The sequence below is a fragment of the Heterocephalus glaber genome, unplaced genomic scaffold (assembly GCF_053883595.1).
Source record: "Heterocephalus glaber isolate CG9 unplaced genomic scaffold, H.glaber_assembly_v1.0 deba00001509, whole genome shotgun sequence".
Classification (NCBI taxonomy): Eukaryota; Metazoa; Chordata; class Mammalia; order Rodentia; family Bathyergidae; genus Heterocephalus; species Heterocephalus glaber.
In genome coordinates this window covers 19,776,971-19,798,270 of record NW_028258325.1, presented here as the reverse complement: position 1 = coordinate 19,798,270, position 21,300 = coordinate 19,776,971, and the positions used below count along the sequence as shown (strand labels likewise).

At 46.8% G+C, this 21,300-nt stretch overlaps 1 protein-coding gene across 1 annotated transcript in view; it reads left to right on the top strand.

Annotated features, from left to right (window-relative positions):
* Positions 1 to 21,300, top strand: part of Sel1l3 (SEL1L family member 3) — a 101,872-nt gene that overhangs the window by 46,846 nt on the left and 33,726 nt on the right. The window contains exons 10-13 of the mRNA XM_004847190.2: positions 7,770 to 7,981; positions 9,667 to 9,846; positions 18,863 to 18,982; positions 20,767 to 20,907. Coding sequence (XP_004847247.1) covers positions 7,770 to 7,981; positions 9,667 to 9,846; positions 18,863 to 18,982; positions 20,767 to 20,907 — 653 coding nt within the window. The remainder of the gene's footprint in view (positions 1 to 7,769; positions 7,982 to 9,666; positions 9,847 to 18,862; positions 18,983 to 20,766; positions 20,908 to 21,300) is intronic.

The following is a 21,300-nucleotide window of genomic DNA, read 5'->3' as shown; positions in this document are numbered from 1 at the left end:
TTTTGAACAAGAGTTATTCAGGCCAAGCATCAAGAAGCACATCAGCCCCCTTAGTTTCCCTGGACAGTTAACTTGTGAGATAATTTTTCCTGGATTTTGTAACAGCCGCGATGGTCTGAGAAGATGCCCTGCCCTTTCTGATTCCGCTGTGAGGCGAGTCACCCTTTCCCTCTGCGGCACCAGACTTGAGAGTGATTCCCCCAGGACTCTGCTCTGGTCCAAGCCAACAGCTACTCAGAGGAGAGAAGGGAGCTCTGTGGGGAGGGGGAGCTCAGGTTCATTACCAGGTGGGAAGTGCACAGAGCCACCAAGTCCTCGTGTGGCGGGGCCAGAAAGGCACTATCTAAGGCAGAAGACAATGGCCACACGTTTACATCTGTCCTCTTTGCCATTTTGTATTAATTTTTAATTGTGGCCAAATACACATAAGATACAATTTCCCCTCCTACCCATTTGAACTATGTAGTTCAGTAGCGTTAAGTATATTCACATTGCTGTGCCGCAGACCTCCAGTACCATGAGCATCTTGAAAAACTGAAATTCCACTCTAGCTTCAAAAGTCCCAATTTCCTCCTCTTCCCAACCCCCAAAAGCCACCATCCTGTTCTGGGAGTTTGACTACTTCAGAGACCTCATGAACACGGGATTATCAGGTTTTATCTTCCTGTGACTGGCTAGTTTCATTAAAGAGTGTCCTCATTCATGGTAGAGCGTGTGTCAGAATCTCCTTCCTTTTTTTTTTTTTTGGTACTGGGGATTGAACTCAGGTCCTTGTACTTTCGAGGCAGCCAGCACAACCACTGAGGTAAATCCTCGGCCCTCCTTCCTTTTTCATCCTGAACGATGTTTCTTTGTATGTGTGGACCCCATTTTGTTTATCTGTTCTTCAGGGACACTTGGGCTGCCTCCACCTGTTGGCTATTGTGAATAATGCCGCTGCGAACATAGCAAATATCTTCAAAGGTATTTGCTTTCAGTTCTGTTGGACACATATCCAGAAGCAGAATTGCTGGGTTATATGGTGATTCTGGGTTTAATTGTTTGGAGGAACCTCCATTCCGTTTCCATAGCAGCTGCACGGCTTGCAATTCCCACCAACAGTGAGCCAGGGTTCCCATTTCTCCACATTCTCATCAACATTTGTTATTTTCTTTCTTTGTTTTTAATAGTAGCTGTCTTCATAGGCATGAGGGGTAGTTTATTTTTGTGCAGCAGTTTATATAATGGGGAGAGTCTGTTTTCCTAGGGATTAGAATGCAAGGCTCTGTCTATGAAAGAGCTTCCTGGACAGAAAGGCACCATGTAGGCAGGATCTGCCTTGCCTTAGCCCTGTGGGATCCTGTGTGTGTCTCTGTCACTCACTCAGCTGCAAGCAGAAGTGTCTAGCTTGTGTCCCCAAGTGTCCGCAGACCCTGCAAGAGCACTGGGCATGCGTCGTCAGATGCTTGTTGAGTCGATCCTTCGTCCTTGTGACCCTGCGCAGCACCTCTGTGACACATGCTCTTTAAAGACCACACCACCCCTACTTCACTCCCCTGCTTACCTGGCAGGCAAGCTTCCTGCGTGTCTCAACCCTGATACGCCTCTCGCATCCTCTCTCCTATATCCCAGGCCCACGGCTCCTTCCCCCATTCCCTCTCGCCCTTTTGTAGGAATCCCCTCTCCAATGACATCTTCCCACATTATGGCAGTCGATTTGTCCAGTTGCTTCCACACCAGTGTGTAGAGTCCTCAGACAGGAAGATTGCCTAGGCAGAAAGCCGGCCCTCACCTTAATGACTATAGAGCAACCAAACGCGCTCCAAATGAATAAGGAGCTCATTGTGCATACTATACTCAAACTTTCTTGGTGGGGTCAGTGAATCATGAAGGGATGAGGGATGTGACTTCCAGGGACAAAGGTTCAAGGTCTGCACTAACCAAGCTGTGGCTCCCCTCCAGACTCTTCGAGTACACTGGGCTTATTCTCATCTTTGTACGTTTTTCTCCTTTCTCCCACTCCTCCTGAGCCTGTGCCTTTACAAGAGCTGAGGTTCTAGCTCTGTCCACATAGTTGTTTCCCAGGTCCAGCAGCATCCTGTTTGCTAGCTTTCCACTGCACAAAAGCAGCCCAGAACCCTTCTCTGGTCTGTGCACACCCACTTACAAAGGAATTCCAGCAAATTAGCGCTCTCGGGCTTGCTCTTCTGTTATCTGTAATCTGGTGGCTGAGATACAGGTGAAAACAGCCCAAGGCACATGTGAACTCAGTTTCAAATCCAGGTTTTGGGTATCCCCAGCACTGTGCTAGGTCCTGGGGCAGTTGGGACCAGCCCACACACAGCTCGGTGCCAAGCGCCCCCGGGGTGGAAGAGGAGGCTTGTTAAGTGTTGACAGTTGATGCACTAACCTGGCACAGACTGCGGCCCTTCCCACCACTCTCTCATGCTGATGTATAGTGAAAAGTGTCCCTCACCTCCCAGAGTCTGTGAGCCTTTGAATTAAAGATGGCAGTGCTCTCTGGTGCCAGCTACAGGGCCGACAGATGCGTCCCCAGACCCTCCCTGGCCCTGGCATTCCAGAGCCAGAGCTGTTTCCTGATCACCTTGCTTGGCCTGGGAATTCTCCCACGCTGCTGCGTCCCTATCTAGGCTCTGGGGTAGCATCCACCAGGAGACCCTTGAGCCAGAACTTCATGTGGGGTTGTTTCCTGGGAAGCTTCTAATTTTCTAGGAAGATGACTCTTTCCTGGGCATAGAAATTGGCCTATTAGCATTTGGGTTTTTTTCTAATGCTAGTCCAGTAGTGTTTCAGTGCGCACATTTTTCATTATGTAAGAGTTGTACAGGCTATTTCATTCTTCTACCCTTCTGTCACACCTTCCATGTCAAAACTGAACTGTTTGAACTCGAAAACCCTTTGAATGGGGTTCCGGCTTGCAGGAAAGTGAGGTGACAGTGATGGGAGCAGGCTGGAGGGAGGGTGCAGGAATGGCAGTGGCAGAGCAGGGTGAAGGCTGGAGAGCTGGGGATGGCAGGGAGCAGAGAAGGACACAAAGGCTCCAGGGTGCTGAGCAGGTGACAGGGAGCCGGGGGCGGGGTGGGGGCAGGAAAGTGAGCTGGGTGAGCTGGCCAGAGCGCCCTTGGGACATCCACTCATCAACCCTGAGCTGGAACTGTTCACTTCCTCTCTCCCTTATTCCGGCACCAGGCACCGCTGAGCCTGAGGAACTGGTGCCTGTGGCCACAGGAAGTCCAGGATCTGCCAGGAAATGATTCTCTGGGAGGAGGCCAGGTTGGAGGCTCAGCTCACCTCCCAGCACTGCTTCCTGGAGCACGGAGTGTGGGGAAGAGACGTTCTCACACAGCACGTCCAGGGCCTGCTGGTGCCACTAGCAAAACTCAACTTTGTTTTCCATTTTATTTCTGCTCACAATTGCAGCGTTTATTTGGAAGCCCTAAAATGCAGAGCAAGGACATCATAGAAGTACAGTTGTATTACAGAATAACACCAGGATACCGTTTCCTTTTCAGACTGATCTGTCACTGTTGTTTGTTGAAGAATCATCATCTTTATTATTGTTTCTTCAAAGCGTACTTTTTAGTGTTTTAGAAAATGTTCAAAAGCATGATGAAGAAAACAAAGAATGGGCTACGATTTTCCCATCCAGAAAATAATAGTCCTGCAAGGGGTGGGGAGAGAAAGGAGGGAAAGAAGTAAAGAGAGAAAGAGGGAAGGAAGGAAGAAAGAGAAGGGAGAAAAATGACATACATAAAGCCAGAAAATTTACACGGTACCAAAAGGTGCAAATAATTTACTTTTGAGAGAGATATATAAGCCAGCTCCGTAAGCTTTGGGAGTCCCTGGGGCTTCCAGGAGCAGAATGCAAATGAGGAATGTGCTGTGTTTTTTAAACCAGTAAACTTGGTGAAGTGTACTCCTTCTAATGGTTAAGTGGCATTTTCTCCTTTTACTTTTTTTTCCCTCTTTCAAACTTCTACTTTGGATGCATTATACCCTTCGGAAGCTGGAAACTAAAAATGACTTTCTGTTGATGTCTCTGTCCCTTTCACAAGGAGTGAGGCACCGTTCACCTGAATTCCCAACCACACCCCGGCTCCTGCTTCGGACCTTCCACAAGGGGCTACCTTCGCCCATGGTGCTCTTGATTCTTCTAATGATGAGCACACAAATGGTGACCTTATGTCATTATTATAGAAGAGAAAAAAGAGCAAATAAACAATGCTGTGCTACTTGGAAAATAGCAGAGGTTAATTCATGGTGGTTGTGGCTTTTGTTCCTTAGCTCTTGGTAGAGAAAGAAAGAAAATGGGAAATGGCTCTTCTCTTTGTTTGTTTCTTCACTACACCATTAATTTCCTTAAACAAGGAATATTTTTAGTTACAGATCAAGTAAAAAAATGCATATGCTAAACCAGATGGGTGAAATTAACAGTTTCATTAAACTGACTTCAAAATCACCAGTTTTGCAATATTGCCAGATATCGTGGCTTTGATTTGAGGCAACAGTTGGAATTCAGACTTTAACAAATGGGCAAAATAAGCAATTTTACCTTAAAAATTAATTTTTTACTAAATTCACTAGGACAGAAAATTGTTTAGATTTTTGCAGAGAAAATTCTGATTGGTAATACTGTGGAGGAGTTCAGTATTGTAACATATAAAAGAAATACGAAAGTCCTTAGCTCCTACCCGTATTTCAATCTGCAAAGTTTTCAGTGTCAAGGGTTCAAGCTTGGTGAAGGGCTCTGGTTTTGTTCATTCTCCCGCAGTCCCAGTGACCTGGGCTGCCCTGCTAATGAGTTCCAGGGCTTTGTGCCAGGGGTCAGCAGGGCAAGTGTTTCATTTGGACTTTCATTTGGTTTGGAATCTCTTTCTCCTCTGGGTCCACAAAGCTCTGGTCGGTGCATACTCATACAAAACCTGTCATCTTAGGTAGGCATTTGGCGGAGCAAGTGAGGGAGAGATGAATTGTTAACAAAATGTTAGTGGTGCAGTGTTGGGAATATGCACAGAAAGGTTTCTGGAATGAGTGCATATTTAAAAGTAAATATATGAATAAGAAGCAGCAGAAGTTATGTCACAGCCTTGTCTGAAGGCTACTGTACTTATCGAATCCAGTGGAGAAGGTTCTTACTGTGGCTAATGGTTGAACAAGATGGAATCCTCTTCTCAACTGTGCAAAGGAAAATCCACAAGGAGATCCCCAGACTTCTGGTGGAAAAAAGATGTCATCATTCAGACGCATCCCGACAGGTGGACAGGGGGTGTCCAGGACATCCACTGCCATGCTCTTGGTTAAATAAAGCAAAATCCCCAAAAGCCACTCAAGAGTCTAAAAACTAGTTGGGGAAATGGTGCCGCAATAAAATGCAGTCCTCTATATTCCAGGGTTCTGTGTCTGTGGCTTCAACCAAGTATGGATCAGAAATACTTGGAGAATTAACTGGGGGTGTAACTCAGTGGTAGAGCCCACGCCTGGCACACACAATGCCCTGGGTTCAATCTGTAGCACCACCAAAAGAAAGAAAATACTTACAAAAACATTGCATCTGTAATGAACAAGTACAGACACTTTTCTTGTCATTAGTCCCTAAAACTACAGTGTAACATCTATTTTCATAGCAGTTACATTGTATTAGATAGTATAATAATCATACAGTGATTTAAAGTACATCGATGGATGTGCATAGTTTATATGCAAATACAATGCCCATTTAAATATGAGACTTGGGCTTTCGAGGATTTGGGGTATCTGGAGAGGGACTGGAAGCAATCACCCATGGATAGCAAGGAACAACTTACTGTTAAAACATTAGAAAGAATGAGCTCCAGCAGCTACAGAAAGTTGCTCATAATAGATAATTTTAAAAAGCAAGTTGAGAGAATTTGTAGTAGCATAATATACCATTTTTGGAAAGAAAATGTTTATGCATATATGTAAATAGATGTGTATATGAATTATTGTATATGCAAAGGAGAAGTCTCCAAGCTTCTATTCCAAGCTTTTAACAGTCTCTAGCTTCACTGTTAACCGGAGATTGGGGGAGATGGAGACTTCTGTTTTTATTTTACACATATCTGCATTGTTTGATTTCCCTGACAACAAACAGCTAATTCTTTAGGGAGCTAAAAAGAAAACAGAGGGGAAAAAAGAGCTGCTCCATTTGTTCAGTAAGCTAATTTTTTCACCCTCAACTGTGCTGGGTGCTTAGGATCAAAGGAGCCAAAGCAGGAGCAGCTGGTGGGGGAGGAGCCACGTAGTCCAGGGACCCCCCTAGTGCAGGCACAGCGTCCCCCACTGGGGCAGCAGGGAACCTGTGTCCCCCTAGGGACCAGCACCAGCTCACAAACAGTTTCTCAGCTTTCACAATTTCCTCCCAGAATCTTTCTGATCTTGACCTCTGTTTTTAGCAGGAACCTCTGCAAAGAAATTGCTCTTAGACAAACCTAATCCCAGACCTTCCCATTTTGGCAATTCTTCTCTGCTTACTCCTTGGTGGGGTGCTGACTAGAGCAAGTCTCTTGCTCCCTCCTGAAAGTAGTTTTTAATGACATTTTTATTTTGGATAGAATGAAGAAAATGAATGTGTTGGCTGTAACAATTTTTAGGCAGGTGAAATTTTAGTCTTAAACTGACATTTACCTTGACATTCAAGTTTACATTATTTATATACAACTTAAGTCCTCAATTACATGTAAATAACATCTGTTCAGTCCTGTATGATCTGTTATAACATGGCACCTGGGAAAGGGCCTTGCATGTTGTAAAGAGTAAACATTTGTTGGCTAAATTAGTAAATAGGAGAGATGAATAATGAAACAGACTTTAGAAGACTCTTAACAGTTACATTACAGGGCCATCAAACTTGATCATTTGCTCTCCCATCCAAATACTAACCAGGCCCGACCCTGCTTAGCTTCTGAGATCAGACGAGACTGGGAGTGTTCAGGGTGGTGTGGCCATGGATAAACTTGACCATTTGGGCTTAGATGTTGATGAGCTTGTAGAGTTATGGCAGGAAGCATCATCTGGCTTAAAGCAGCTGTGTGACAAGTCTGTCTCCATGTGTAAACACAGCAAACTGAATGCGAACTCTGGCTTTGGTGACCTGCAAAGTGAGGTTCAAAGGTTTGAATTTTGCTTCTTCAGGGCTCAGTCCCCTTCTGCGAAAAATGAATCAACTAATATCATTATTGACCTCATAAGACTTCTCAGATCAAATGACATAATTTGAATAAGACACTTAACCCAGTACTTGGCGTGTTGTAGGCTCTGGATAAATGTAGACTTTTTTATTATTGTATTTAGAGACCTATAAGAAAAACTAGAAGCAAAAGATGATGAGGAAGCATCTCAAAATAAGATTCTTTGCCTAACTTTTTAGAACAGCATCTAAGAACAATTTCTGGGATAAAACACATCCTTTTTCAGTCTTAGAGAGAAAAAGTCTCTCTGGAAATTTCAGTGGTCCTGAATTACACTGAGTAAATTACTCTCTTGGGGACTCTCTGCTGTGGGAGGCACATCTTCTTTGCCCAAGACACTAGACTGTCATTTAGTGCCAAAGAAAAAGCTGTTTACAGAATGACACCACGGCATCCCCAAAAGGTTTAATTTACCTCCCTGGAAGGTGGTATATTTGAAGGTACTGCAGGACCAACTATATCAATAACTCAGGTGATTTAATTGGCTTTCCCCTCTTCTTTCTAAACCCGCGTCGATCTCATGGTAATTAATTTTGTGTGCTGTGATTGTGTTATTTACAGTGTCAAGGAGCCAGAATGAATCTGTATTAGAAATCGGTGGGAGAATATTTGAGAAGGCTGTAAAGAGACTCTCCAGAGTTGATGGTCTTCACCAAATTAGCTCTGTCATCCCCTTTCTGATGGATTCCAGTTGCTGTGGATACCATAAAGCATCCTACTACCTCGCAGTCTTCTATGAAACTGGATTAAATGTACCTAGGGATCTGCTGCAGGTGGAGTATTTCGGGTTCTGGGAGCATCAATCACCTGCGTTATATTTGCAAATTATGCCCCTGCTAGGATGGACATGTTGCAGCTCCTTGGGATCCTTTAAAAATCCTTACATCCAAGATAAATATCCTGGGGCCGTGTAAAAACAGGATACCTGGTTTTCAACGTATTCTTCATTCATTTCTGCACAGTCTCGGGGGTATGTTGTGGACACCATGTACAGGACAGTTTGGGCCGGGTTTCCCACACTGTCAGCCCTTGGAGAATGGAGGCCTTCTCCCTGATTGGCGTAACTGCTCCGACTGTGAGACCATTGTCTCCTATTACTTTAGCTAAGAGAAGCCATTTGGACCTCTAAGTAAAGTATTGTCACATCCAGCCTTCCATCATCAAAATAAACACCATAGCAGACAGTTTCCTTTTTGGTTTTGAATCTAAATTGATTATGCAACTTGCCTAACATGTAGAGTCACATTTCCTAAGTGCATTAGTCAAGGTTCTCTGGACAGAACCAATGGGATTATATATCTTGGAAGAGATTTATTATGAAGAATTGGCTCATGCAATTATGGAGGCTGAGAAGTCCTCTGATTTATCATCTCTCTGTAAGTGGGAGGCCAGGAAAGCCAGGGGTCTATTTCTAGACCAGGCATGGGGGCCAGAGGCCAGGGGAGCTGATGGTGTTTATTGTAGTCCATGGGCAGGAAAAGACCAATGTCCCATTCAGGCCAGCAGGTGAGAAGCAAAAGGACAGATTCCTCCCTCCTCTGCCATTGGTTCTGTTTAGGATCTCAAGGAATAGGGTGCTGCCTAGCATACTGGGGAGGGCCATCTGCCTCACTCAGTCCAACAGTTCCAATGCTAATTTCATCTGGAAACAACAACCTTCAGACACCCCAAGTAATGATGCTTAAACTGGGCACCCAAATGTGCACTCAAGTTGACCCAAAATTAACCATCACAAGAACGACTAGCAAGTGGTCTCCGATCACTTTCAGTTTTCAGATTTGCACAGAAGATTGTTATCTCTGCTTTGGAGGAACTCATACTGTTCAGACCTACCCAGGTGGCACCGTGTTCCTTTCCAGTGATCCATTTGTAATGTTTCTGGTTTGTAGATGCTCCTGACTCATGGAATGCTTTCCTCAATTTCTGAACAGTCCTCATTAAGGCGTAATAGTGCAGAAACTTCTAGCCCTGTTTCTGCCACAAAATGGCTGGTTGACCGTGGACAAATGACTGCATCTTTCTGGCCTCTGTTTGCTCAAGCATGAAATAAGGTTGTTGATTCAACCCGTCTCTAAGAATCCTTCCAGACTAACTCTCTGAAAGTGTGAGGTTCGGGCGTGGACTAACATAGCTGATGCAGCACTGGAGTCTTTAGGACAATTGGCAGATACACAAAAATGTACTGAGAGAAGTCAGGGAAGGTCCCCATTTCTACCAAGAAAAGGCACAGGTCAGGACATTTTAAGTTATTAGACATAAGGAAGGACAGATACCCTGGAATTTGTAAGCCATTTGAAATTTGGGCTGGCTTTTCTAGTTTTATTTTAAACAGGAGCCAATTAACATTTCTGAGATGGCTAGGATTATACATAGGGATAGGCTGTATGACCTTTCAGTGTTAGGATATTATGACCCAACCTCCATTCTTGTGAACACTTTGCCAATTTCTTCCCAACAGGGCATGTTGTACAGTTTGGTCGGAGGCCAGGGCAGTGAGAGACTATCTTCAATGAACCTTGGGTACAAACACTACCAGGGCATTGACAGCTACCCCCTGGACTGGGAATTGTCATATGCCTACTACAGCAGCATTGCCACGAAGACACCCCTCGACCAGCACACGCTGCAGGGAGATCAGGTACGAAGGAGATGTTGGAAATGGTCACGGCCCTGTCTTCCAGGGCCTCTGCAACAGTTTTACAGCCCGCACCTGTGGCTGACTGAGTCCCTGGCCTCCAGAGGCAAGCATAACTGAGTGGAAAGGAGAGCCGCCTTGCACTTGCCAATTCAAATTTCCTGACTCTTTGCAGGCTGACTGCATGTATGGGGCCGAATCTGTGTGTGCAGAGCTCTTTGTGAGTGGGAGGGCTGGTAATGCCAAGGGGACATTTGGCTTTGGACAGGTTTTGATTTTGAAAAAAAGAAAAGTACACCAGAAACACCAGGTTTGTCCCAAGACCATGTGAGACAATGAGTTGTCTTTGGTGATGTTAAGAGGGCTTCATTGCAACTGAGTCAGATCTCCAAGGGCTCCTCCCAAAATGTAGTGAGCGAGTGAGTGCTGCAGTACACAGAAAGCAGCTCTGCACCCGGCTAGGCACTTGAGAAAAGCCTGTCCGCATCATACGAGCCTTGCTAGCCCAGGGCACCCAGGTGACCGACAACAGCGTATGATGGTGATGGTGTCTCACCACTAACTGCAGCCCCTTGAAACTGACTCATTGAGCAAAGAATGATTGCTGGTTCATGTCTGAAAAAAAAAAGTAACATGTTAAATTAGACTGATGACTTGTTTCTAGACTTCCTTTTGAAGACAGAGAACTAAAGGATCTAAGTAAAGACGGTAGTGTGAAAATTAAAAAAGAAAGCTGCTTCAGGATGAGGCAGGCAGGTCAGCATCACAGGAAAGGACACAGGGTGGTTGGCTTCGTGATTGTAGCTCGTGAGGTGGTGGAGTTGAAAAGTGCGCGCAGTCTCTTCTGAAAGTTGGCCGTCTTTTTCTACATGGCACCAGACAGTAAATATTTTCAGCTTTGTCTGTATGGTCTCAACTCTGCCGTAGTAATATGGAAGCAGATGGGGTGCATGGGCTTGTGCCACCATGGCCAGTACACACCTGAGTGGCAGGATTTGACCTTGATTGGTGCTGTGAACTTGACTTCCCCTTCCGCTGGAGAGCAGGCCTGAGGCATAGGCCTGGCTGGGCAGGACTGTTGAATCTTGGGCTTAGTGACTAACTGGAAACCAGACCACTGGTCACCAGCTGAGCTCCTGGATTGGAGCCACAAACCCGTAGTGTGAAAAACTTGCACTTCGATATTTGGGATAGCTGATTTCTGTGAAAGAAATCGATGGCAGCTACTGTATGGTTATGAAATAAATGACTCAAAGATACATGCTGTCCGTGGACATTAAATGTGAGTGAAGCTATAAAACACCAAAGCCCGTCTATGTAGAGACATTCTAATTCCTTTCAGAAATGATGATTCCTCCCAAATAAACTACACACCCTTATCATTTGAACATTATTTGAACTGAGTATTTGTATATAAACTATGCAGAATCTGACCTCAACATGGCAGGAATTGATTTATTAGTCATAAAGATCTTTTATTTTTTTTAAAAAAGAATCTCCCTGAAAGAATATTTTTCCAAAATCAAGCCACAAAATAATATTGCTTTTGTCTTTCCATGAAGCCCAAATGTATTAATAATGTCCTATATGTACATATTATTCTTTTAAGAATTCTAATTCAGCATAAATTAGCAGCAGGAAATGGTATGTTGCTAACAAGCTCCTTTTCTTTTGAAGATTTGGTGCATGAAATGTTATGATTATGAAAGAAAATGTTTAATTGGTTAGAACCAGAGGAGACGAACAGAAAAGATCCATCTTGCAGCTGAAAAGTCGTGTGATTAAGAATCGCAGATAGGAATTATACACTTAGAAGAGTTGTGTCATAGCTCATTTTCTTAAGAATGTGTAATTAATGGCTTCTTGAGAATTTAAGCAGGTGTCATACATTGATTTAAATGTCCTTTTGTTGAGATGTCTATTAATTCACCAGCATAATGTAGCAAATGAAGAGACTGAGAAAGCCAGACCTTTAATTAACAAACCAAGGATCTGTCAATAACTCCCTCCTTGATTCTTGTTTCATTTTCTCTTTCACGTAACTATGGTTCACATCATTCATCTTCTTTATTAATGCTCTCACTTCTTTGTGATTTAGTGGGACTCTGCTTTGGATGAAATAGAAAGATGAAATATAATGTCGCTAGTGTTTCTGTTTGTTTATTTGGTGGCTTAAACTGTACATGAGTTCCACTCATTCTGCCCGTTCCTTGGAAGCTGTTTTCCCTCTGGATTGGGTCCCAGCTTTCTCTTCCCCCTATCTCGTGGGAGGCGCAGGTGTCATCCACACCCTGCCTTTGACTGCCCTTGGAATACCATGGCACTCCAACCTTTGTCTCTGAGTTACAGCCCTACCTATTTCTATTTTGTATTTTTGAGACAGGATCTTGCGAAGTCACTAAATTGCCCCAGGTGGCCTTGAACTTGTGCTCCTCCTGCCTCAGCCTCCTCGAGTGCTGGGATTACGGTGTAGCCATACCAGCTGAGATCTTTCTTACCTGTCCCCCCCTGCAGTCATGCACAGTGCAAAGGGAACCCTCCGATTCCTCCTACTGCCTGCACTCATGGTCGCTAGTGTCACCATTGGGAACTGATCTCCGATCCCCCTCATCCTACATGGTAACAACCCCAGCAACTTTGCGTGCCAGTTTCTCTCCCTTCCCCACCCCCATCCCTGCTGCCAGAGATTAATTTTGTCCTTCACCTCTCCTCTGAGCTGCTGTGTTAGCCACCCCTTATGGGCTGGCTTGTGCCCCCTCAAAATCCCTGTGTTGAGGTCTCGATGGGATCCTACTTAGAGATGAGGTCCTCGGTGAGAGTGTTGCTCAGTGGTAGAGCGCTTGTCTGGCACCTGTGAAGCCCCGGGTTCCATCCCCAGAACCGGAAAGGGAGAGTGGAGGAGGAAGAAGGAGGAAGAGGAGGATGAGATGTTTCGATAGGTGATTAAGTTAGGTGAGCCTGTCTGGGGGGGACCCTAATCCAGTAGGATTGGTAAAAGAAGAGATTAGGACACAGACAACACAGAGGGGTGATCTCGTGAGGCCACAGGAAAAGGCAGCCACCTGCAAGCCACAGAGTGCTCCCTCAGCAGACACCAAACCTACTAACACTGTGGTCTTGGACTTTCAGCCTCCAGAACCGTGGGGAAAAAAAAACAAACTTCTTGTTAAACCACTCAGTCTGCGGCAGCCATGGGAAACAAATACAACTCCTCATGGGTCTTTCTGTCCCCATCTTTGCCTGTCCTCTTTTCTCCTCCAGGATGCCAGGTGGGCTGTGGACAGTAGAGGCCATCAGACACTGTCAACCTGCTGAGTGTCAGAATCACCTGGGGCTTGCGGAGCACCTGTGCAGCAAGGGGATGGAGCGGGAAGGGGGTCGGGGGGGTAGGGAGGATGGATTTGATCAAAGTGTGTTACAGGCATTATGACAGTGTCACAGAGAAATCAATATGCTGTAAACTTGATAGGCACTAAATATATATAAATATGTAATTTTACAGAATATAAGCTTTTTAAAAAGCATCACCCATGCATAGGCTCCACTTCAGATCATCTTACGGAAGTGCCAGTGGGTGACGCCCAGGCTTACGATGTGTGTACAGAGTTCACCCTCTGTGACTGTGGGTTCCACACCCACGGCTTCGACCAACCACAGCTTGCAAAGATTTGAAGAAGAAATTGCATCTGTACTGAACAGGTAGACTTCCCCCTTGTCTGTATTCCCTCTGCAGTACAGGGCGACAGCTCTGTGCACAGCACTTGCTGTACCAGGTGTCCTAAGTAATCTGCAGGTGATTTAAACTGTTTGGAGGATGCTCCCAGGTTAAGGGCGAATACTATGCTCTTTTACATATGGGACTTGAGTGTCCAAGGACTTTGCTGCCTGTGGATGTCCCGGTACTAATCCAAGTGGATGCTGGAGAATGATTGTGTGTGTGTGTGTGTGTGTGTGTGTGTGTGTGTGTGCATTTAAAAGCTCCCCAGATGACTGTGGTGTGTAGCCAGAACACACCAAGTCCAGCTGATCACGGGCAAGTACAGTGTCTCTTGGTCTGATTTCTCTCCACTACCCATCCTCAGTGTTCACCTCTCCCGACTTGGCCTGCCAACCCCGGCAGCACCAGGTCTTGGCCACGCCGTGCTGTTCACACCTGTCCTGGCTCACTTGCTTCTCACCCTATTTCCTGTGGTCCCCTCCTCCTGTAACACGTGCTCTGGAGCCTCACTAAGTCTCCTTTGCTGTCACCTCACATCTCTGTCATTGCTCCTGGGCTGGGTCTGCACCCAGGGTTACAGAACTGACTCTCTCCGTACACGTACACTGTGAGCTCCAAGGCAAGAGCCTTGTGGATTCACCTTGGGGACCCACATTGTGCTTGGCGGATAGCTAGCACCTGTGCTGACTGAGGGAATACTGGATGGGGTGAGAGCGCAGGCTCACCCCGGGTGAGTGTCGGGTGACTGGCTTGTCCTGTCCACGCCAGTGCTCTGTGATGTGACCAGCGTCTGATCTGATCGTTGGTGGATGGCGCCCAGAGTGCATGGCTCTGAACCCCATCTCTCCCGCCTTCAGTGCACCCTTTGAGTGTGACATCCTGCACGCGGGGTACCTAGCTCCCTTGTCTCTCTGCTGTCACAGTTGTTATTTCCTCATCCTTACCAAGGTTCTTAAAATGTAAAATTTCACCGAAGAAAACACCTCCCCCTCACTGGGAGCCAAACCTTGCATCTGATTTCAACACTGCTCCTGCCCCGACAGGCAGCCTGCTCCTGGCAGTTCCAACAGCCCTGGAGGCAAGAGAGGAGCACAGAAACGCAGGCTCCTCCGTGCAGCCTGGGTGCTGGGGGCGTGGATCTCGGCTGTGCAGCAGAGACCCTGTCCAGCTGAGGACTGGAGGGTTTGCATCTTCCTGGCCTTTCCTTCCTCTCTGTTCCTCCTGTCTGTCCTGTCTCCTTCCCCCACTGCCTTTCTGCTCTTTCCTTCTCTTTTGTCTTTTTCTCCCTGTTTGCCTCCATCTTTCTTCCTGTCTTTCTCTTTTCTACTCCCTCCCTCCCTGCCTCTTCTCTCCTTTTCTCTCGGTTTCTTTCCTTTTCCTTTTCCTATCTCCGTTTCTCTTCTTTTCTCTCCCTCTTTCTACTCCTGGCTCACTTTCTCTTCTCTCTAACCTTCCTTCTTTCCCTCCCTCCCTCTCTTCCTTTCTTTCTCTCCACCCCTTCCCCCTCTGCCCTTCCTGAAATCAGTGGTAACAGGAGTCTGAGAGGACCCTGTCTTGGCAGCCTGCAGGCTGAACAAAGGGCAAGGCAGGGAAGCCCCTGGCTCAGCATCCCCAAGACAGCATGGTGACTTCATGGTCCGGGGCTGGGGCAGTTGCCAGACCTTGGGCCTCCTGGGACCTGGCAGCAGGTTTAAACCTCACAGTGTGAGATGGGAACCCCTGACTTGCTCATTCTGGAGACACTGTTTTATAAAGTGGCTCAGTGGTAAAGCCCTTGCCCAACATGCGTGAGGCCCTGGGTTCCATCCCCAGCATAGCCATAAAGAAACAAATGGCAACAGAACAACCCTCAGGAGGCCATGGATGACCCTGAGCTGGCAGGCCTGGGACTCCTCATTGTTGCCAACATCCTCTGGTCTGCCCCACCCCTGTCGGTAACAGTGTTGCTTCTCCATGCCACAGCTTCTGTCCTGGCCACAAAGTGCTGTTGAATGAATGGGTAATGGGATACTCTTCTGCATGAGGTCATTCTGTCCCCAAATGTCCTTGTGGGTAATCTGTTTTCACCGAAGGCCCTGTGCATGGCTGTGTCTTGGTGCTACTTGCTACTCTGGTGACTCCAGAACTCTGGAGAAGCAACCCCTGTCCAGGTGCAGTGGGCAGTGTGGTATGGGTTTGGGGCCCAGGTCTGCCCCTCACTGGGATGAATCTTGGGTAAATTCCATTGGCTTCTCTGCCTCAGTTTCTCACCCACAAAGTGGGGGCCACAGTGGCGTGCAGCGGTGCGAATCAGTGGGTCCGTGTGCTGTGTGCAGCACAGAGCCCAGCTCGGTCTGGGCTCTCTCCAGTGTGTCTGCCCTGACATGCTCCATCACCATCATTTCCATTTTCTCAGCATCCAGTTCTCTTGAGTAGATCTCCATCCCTACAACATAAAGGCTTTGAGCTGCTCAGAGCTGTAAATAACAATAGGCTAATGTTCCAAACTGTTGTTGGTCTTTTATACTTTAGAACAAAATAAGGCCCTGAAGAATGGGATTTCTGTTTGCTAAGAGCTTGCATGTGCCAGGCAGGCTGCCAAGCTCCTGCATTCACATCTCATTTAATCCTCATGCATCCCTGTGAAGTCAGGATGAGGATTATTCCCAATTTACAGAAACGGCCGCTGAGACTCAGGGAAGCTAAAGAACTTGCCCAAAGTTGCACCAAAAATGAGTAATGGATCCTACAATCAAACCTAGGTCTTTCTTACTCTTTGGACTGCCAAAAAAAAGTGGGGGGGACTAGTTGGTTGAGTGTTTTTGATATAGCAGCTACTACGCTAAGCTCCATTTTATGGATGCAGGAAAGGATTATCAGATAAAGTAACTGGCCCAAGCCCACAGGTAGTTGGTGGTGAGTTTGGGTTCAAATCCCCTAGATCAGGTAGGAAAGGTTGTGCTCCTAGGGGCCCTGCCTTGCTACAGAGCTCCAGGCTCCACCCAGGGGCACGGGAAGGGGCTGGGCATTCCTTCCTCACCATTAGGTGTGGTTGCCCAGGAGCTGACTCCTAAATTTGAAGAACTAATATATAATCTTAGCTAACCTCCCTGGGCCTCAGTATCTGCATGTGTGCAATGCGGATATTGATATCAGCTGTCTTAGGAAGTCACAAGGACTGGATGAGACCATCAGGTAGGCAGCTGCAGCCATGCCCAGTGCAGTACGAGAGGGCTATGACGGTGTATTACCAGGGCCAGAGTGGAGCAGAGAGACCTGGGGCTGTAAGTCTCTGCAGGGTAGGAACTGTGTCTTCATGTGTGAGTTCTTTCATGTCAAGGAGAAGGAAGAGGAAATAAAATAAGAAAATAAAAAATTAAAACACCCAAATCATCCAGGTGATAAAAATCTCCCACTGAGAATCCCTTATCCGGGCAGCTAGAGCTTCTGCCCTATCCCAGGCTCATCGCAGGAGGCGAAGTGTCCCCTGGAGATTGAGCTGAAGGTTGCTGATGTGATGCCCTCCACACCACCTGGCCATGCACTTGGCTGAGAGTAGACCTGATGCAGTGTCCAGCTGGCCTCGGGACCTTGTCACCAGAGGCTGGCATCGTGCTGCCCTGGAGAGTTCTGTCTGTGGAGTCCAGCACCCCAGGCTCCGAGGGCCCGCTCTGGAGGGTGACCTGGACTTCATCATTCCCCTTTCTGGGCCTCTGTTTCTTTGGCTGCAAATTGTGGTCCCCTCCTCCTTTAACTCTGCTCTGGAGCCTCACTAAGTCTCCTTTGCTGTCACCTCTCATCTCTGTCATTGCTTCTGGGCTGGGTCTGCACCCAGGGTTACAAAACTGGCTCCCTCCGTACACTGTGAGCTCCTGAGGCGAGAACTTCGAGGATTCAACTTGGGGACCACACTGTGCTCGGCTCAGTGGACAGTTGGTACCTGTGTTGACTGAAGGAATGCCAGATGGGGGTCACAGCTTTGCCTTGAGGATTAAATGAAGAAATATTTGTTCAACACTCAGCACATAGTTGATATCAGTAAAAGATACTGGCCAGCATTACTGTGGTTTTTTTCCTTTTCTTTTTTTGTAGCCAGTACTGGGGATTGAACCCAGGGAGTGTCAAGCTACACCCCTAGCCTCTTTTTTCCTTTCTTTCTTTTTCTTTTTTTTTTTTGAGACAGAGTCTCACTGAATTGCCCAGGCTGGCCTTGAACTTGCTATCCTCCTCCGTTAGTCTTGTGAGTACTGAGATTACAGATGTGTCACCACGCCTGGCAGTGGCCATTGTTACTCTTAATTGTTGCGATTAGCTTGGAGTGTCCCATCTTGCAGAAATGGATTTCTGGGTTCTGAGCCTATCATGGTCCCCAAGTCTAGCCCCTTCATGTCCCTGAGAGGGACCCCTGGCTCCAGTCGGCCACAGTGCTGTGGGCAGTTGGTGACATTCGAAGGAATGGGGCTGTGGACTAGAGTTTGTGATGCCAAGCACTTTTCTTAACTAACAGTTGGAAGGGAAATCAGGCCTGGTTCCTGTTCTCTGAGGCCTCTCTCCCTGGTTGGTCCATCCAGTTTCTTACCATCTGCCTGTGGCTTGCACAAGGAGTGGAAAACCTTCCTCATCACCTTCATGGCACTGCCACATAGACTCAGTCACATGGAAGGCTTCTAATAAGCAGCCAGAATGAATGAATACACCAAAATGAATCTTCTTTTCTTCAAAGGAGTCAGGTACCTGGGAGGCTGTGTGCAGACTCAAAACGCTTTGTGAACTTTTCTTTGGGTTCATCTGCAGAGCCTCTGGAACATTCTCCAATTCTCAGAGTTAACATGCCCTCTTCTTTTCTGGGTAGATTTAAGATGTTTTGGAAACAGCTAAAAGATATTTGAAGCTGAGCCTGCAAAATAAAAGGGGTTAGTCATGCAGAATAGTAATACTTCGGGATAAAAAATAAGGTCATACTTAGAAAACATTGATTTGTTCTTTTGTGATGCGGTGTGTGTGAAATTGCTGGTACCAGGTGGACCTCCGAGTGATCCTGAAGTGGAAGTGGAAGTGGGGAAAGTTCTGCCTCAAAGCAGACGCTTTGATAGGAACAAATGCCCGTATAGATATGTGAGATGTGCTACATTCATTTAAAAAGAATTTGATCCTGTGCCATCATAGACGTGCCTGATACTTCAATTATTCACACAGTTTCTGCTTGAGCAATTTCTGGTTTAAAAATAACACAATGCCTTTTGCATGCCCATAGCACTGGATAGTTCCTTCCTTCTGCCTCCCTCCCTCCAATTCTCCTACTGATCCTACCTTCCTTTTCAGGCATATGTTGAAACCATTAGATTAAAAGATGATGAAATACTCAAGGTGCAAACCAAAGAAGATGGTGATGTCTTTATGTGGTTGAAGCATGAAGCTATCCGAGGCAACGCAGCTGCTCAGGTAAAAACGGGTCCGCTGTCTTGTAGATTCTGTCAGCCTTGATAAAGAGGTTATGCCTTGGTAATAAGACCTCCCAACGTCAGAGGCTCAAGACATTTCTGGCTCACATTGCGTGACTGGCAGGGGCTGCTGGGGACTCTGTCGCTGCAAACCCAGGGTGACCGCAGCCTGTCCACACATCCTTCCAAACCTTTGCAACAGGGCCCACCATCGCACATTGCAGAGTGGCTCTAACACTTCTGCTCAGAAGTGGCACAAGTCACTGAGAACATTTACTGTCCAGACCAGGTCATGTGACCACTCATGACTTCACATGGGCGAGAGTACAGAGCTGCCACCCACACAGAAGGACAGGGCCCCTCACAATTTGTGACCAGCCCTGAAGACTTGTCAGCTATTTTGGTGCAGCCATTGGATAGAAACAGGAAGTGTCTTGGGCCAGGAGAAGTTACATGGGCATTGAGAAGAAGGCCATGTGTTCAGCTGGGAGAACAATAGAAAATCATTTATTCATGAGTTTCAGACCAGAAGCACTGACCTTGTGTTTGAACACCTCTTGTCTTTTGGGTGGACTTTTGAAGGTGCAGGAAAGGGCAGAGGCTGGGAGAACATCCTCTGTCTGATTTCCTGCTTTGATTTCACAGCAGAGAAGCCCTTGATGGGGGCCTATTGAAGCTGATGGCACAGGGACGAGGCCTCCTCCCCAAAAGAAGGGTTTAGCTTCTGCTGAGCACTCCCAGGGAGCACGACAGTGTCAGGAGGAGCCTCAGGACTGCTAAGCAGGGAGAAGAGCAGAGAAGGGAAAGGAAAGGAAAAAAACAGAAACAAGAATCAGAGGCTTTGACAAAGCAGCCCATTCAGGGACTTGCAGAACTAGCCTGCCAGCCTTCCACAGAAGTCTTCCTAGCATTTCAGTGGATCCTTTGCTGGAAAATACATGTATTTAGTGAAAAGAAAAGATATGACAGGAGAAGTGGAAAGAAACAGCAAGGGACCTGCGTGGTTCACAAAGCTTGCCCTGCGCCCTGTTCTTGGTCACCTGGCCCCAGCCTGCAGTTTCTGCGAGATTGTATGTCTCCAAGCTTGCATTACCTTTCCTAGAAGGGACTCCCACTCCCTGCCTCTCTCCCTTGCTTCCCTCTGCAAATCTCTGTAGGGAGGCTTCTGTGAACTGGTACTGAGCTATGCTGGGTGGGCCCATGGGGATGGGGTAAAGACAAATAACATCTTGAGCTTCCTGCCTCCTGACAGCTCCCAGCTGTCCAAGGCTGATGGTGGATCCAGACGTGTAGACAAATGATGGGTAGGAGATCGGTGCTGTGGAGAAATGCCTAAGTGATACAGATGTGTAGAGACCTCCATGCTGATCACTGCCCCTGGCCTCTGCCAAAGCAAAAACAAAAAACAAAAAATCAAGCAAGCATTTGACAAGAGCAGAGAGATTGGATTGCTAACGGGGTCCTATATAGCTCTGTGATCATTGATCAAGTTCTATCAAATCCCATGGAGCTTCTGCCCTGGGTGCAGTAGACATGCACGCGCACACACACACACACACACACAAACACACACACACGTGTGCGCGCGCGCGTGCACCACTTGTACTGAGGCCTTGTGTTTATATAAATCCACCTCCAGCCTCTGGCCCACCATTGGAAGATACTATGTAATTCTTGGTTCTCAACATAAAACATCTTAACGTAGGTTTGTCCACTCACCTTTTAAAATCTTACATTAAGCATGACACAGTAAAGTCACTGTTATCAATTGTTATTGTCTTTTAGCAACGATTGGCCCAGATGCTGTTCTGGGGGCAGCAGGGTGTAGCCAAGAACCCTGAAGCTGCCATCGAGTGGTATGCCAAGGGCGCCCTGGAGACTGAGGATCCTGCACTCATATACGACTACGCCATTGTGTTGTTCAAGGTGAGGATCATGCTCCTTTGTGCTGAAATTGCGCAATTCGGTTAATAGGCTTTCCAGGCGGTTTCCTCTATGTGCAGTGCAGGCAAACAAGGAGTCTGTCCATGAAGAAACTTAGTGCATGCTTCTGTCACTCTTGATGGGTTGCATTTTTCCCAAATGTAATTTTTTTTGGTACCTGGGATCAAACTCTGGTCCTTGCACTTGTGCAGCAGGCGGCGAAACTACTGAGCTAAATCCCCAGCCCAATGGGTTGCATTTTTAACTGTTCATCTTGCATTTGGCACCTGAATTATCTGTGATTTTCAAGGACTGTGGCATTCTGAGGGGCAGGCCCTCTGGGTTGGTGCAGTGCCACGAGGCTCACCAAGGCTGCACGTTGGCCACTGGAGTCCT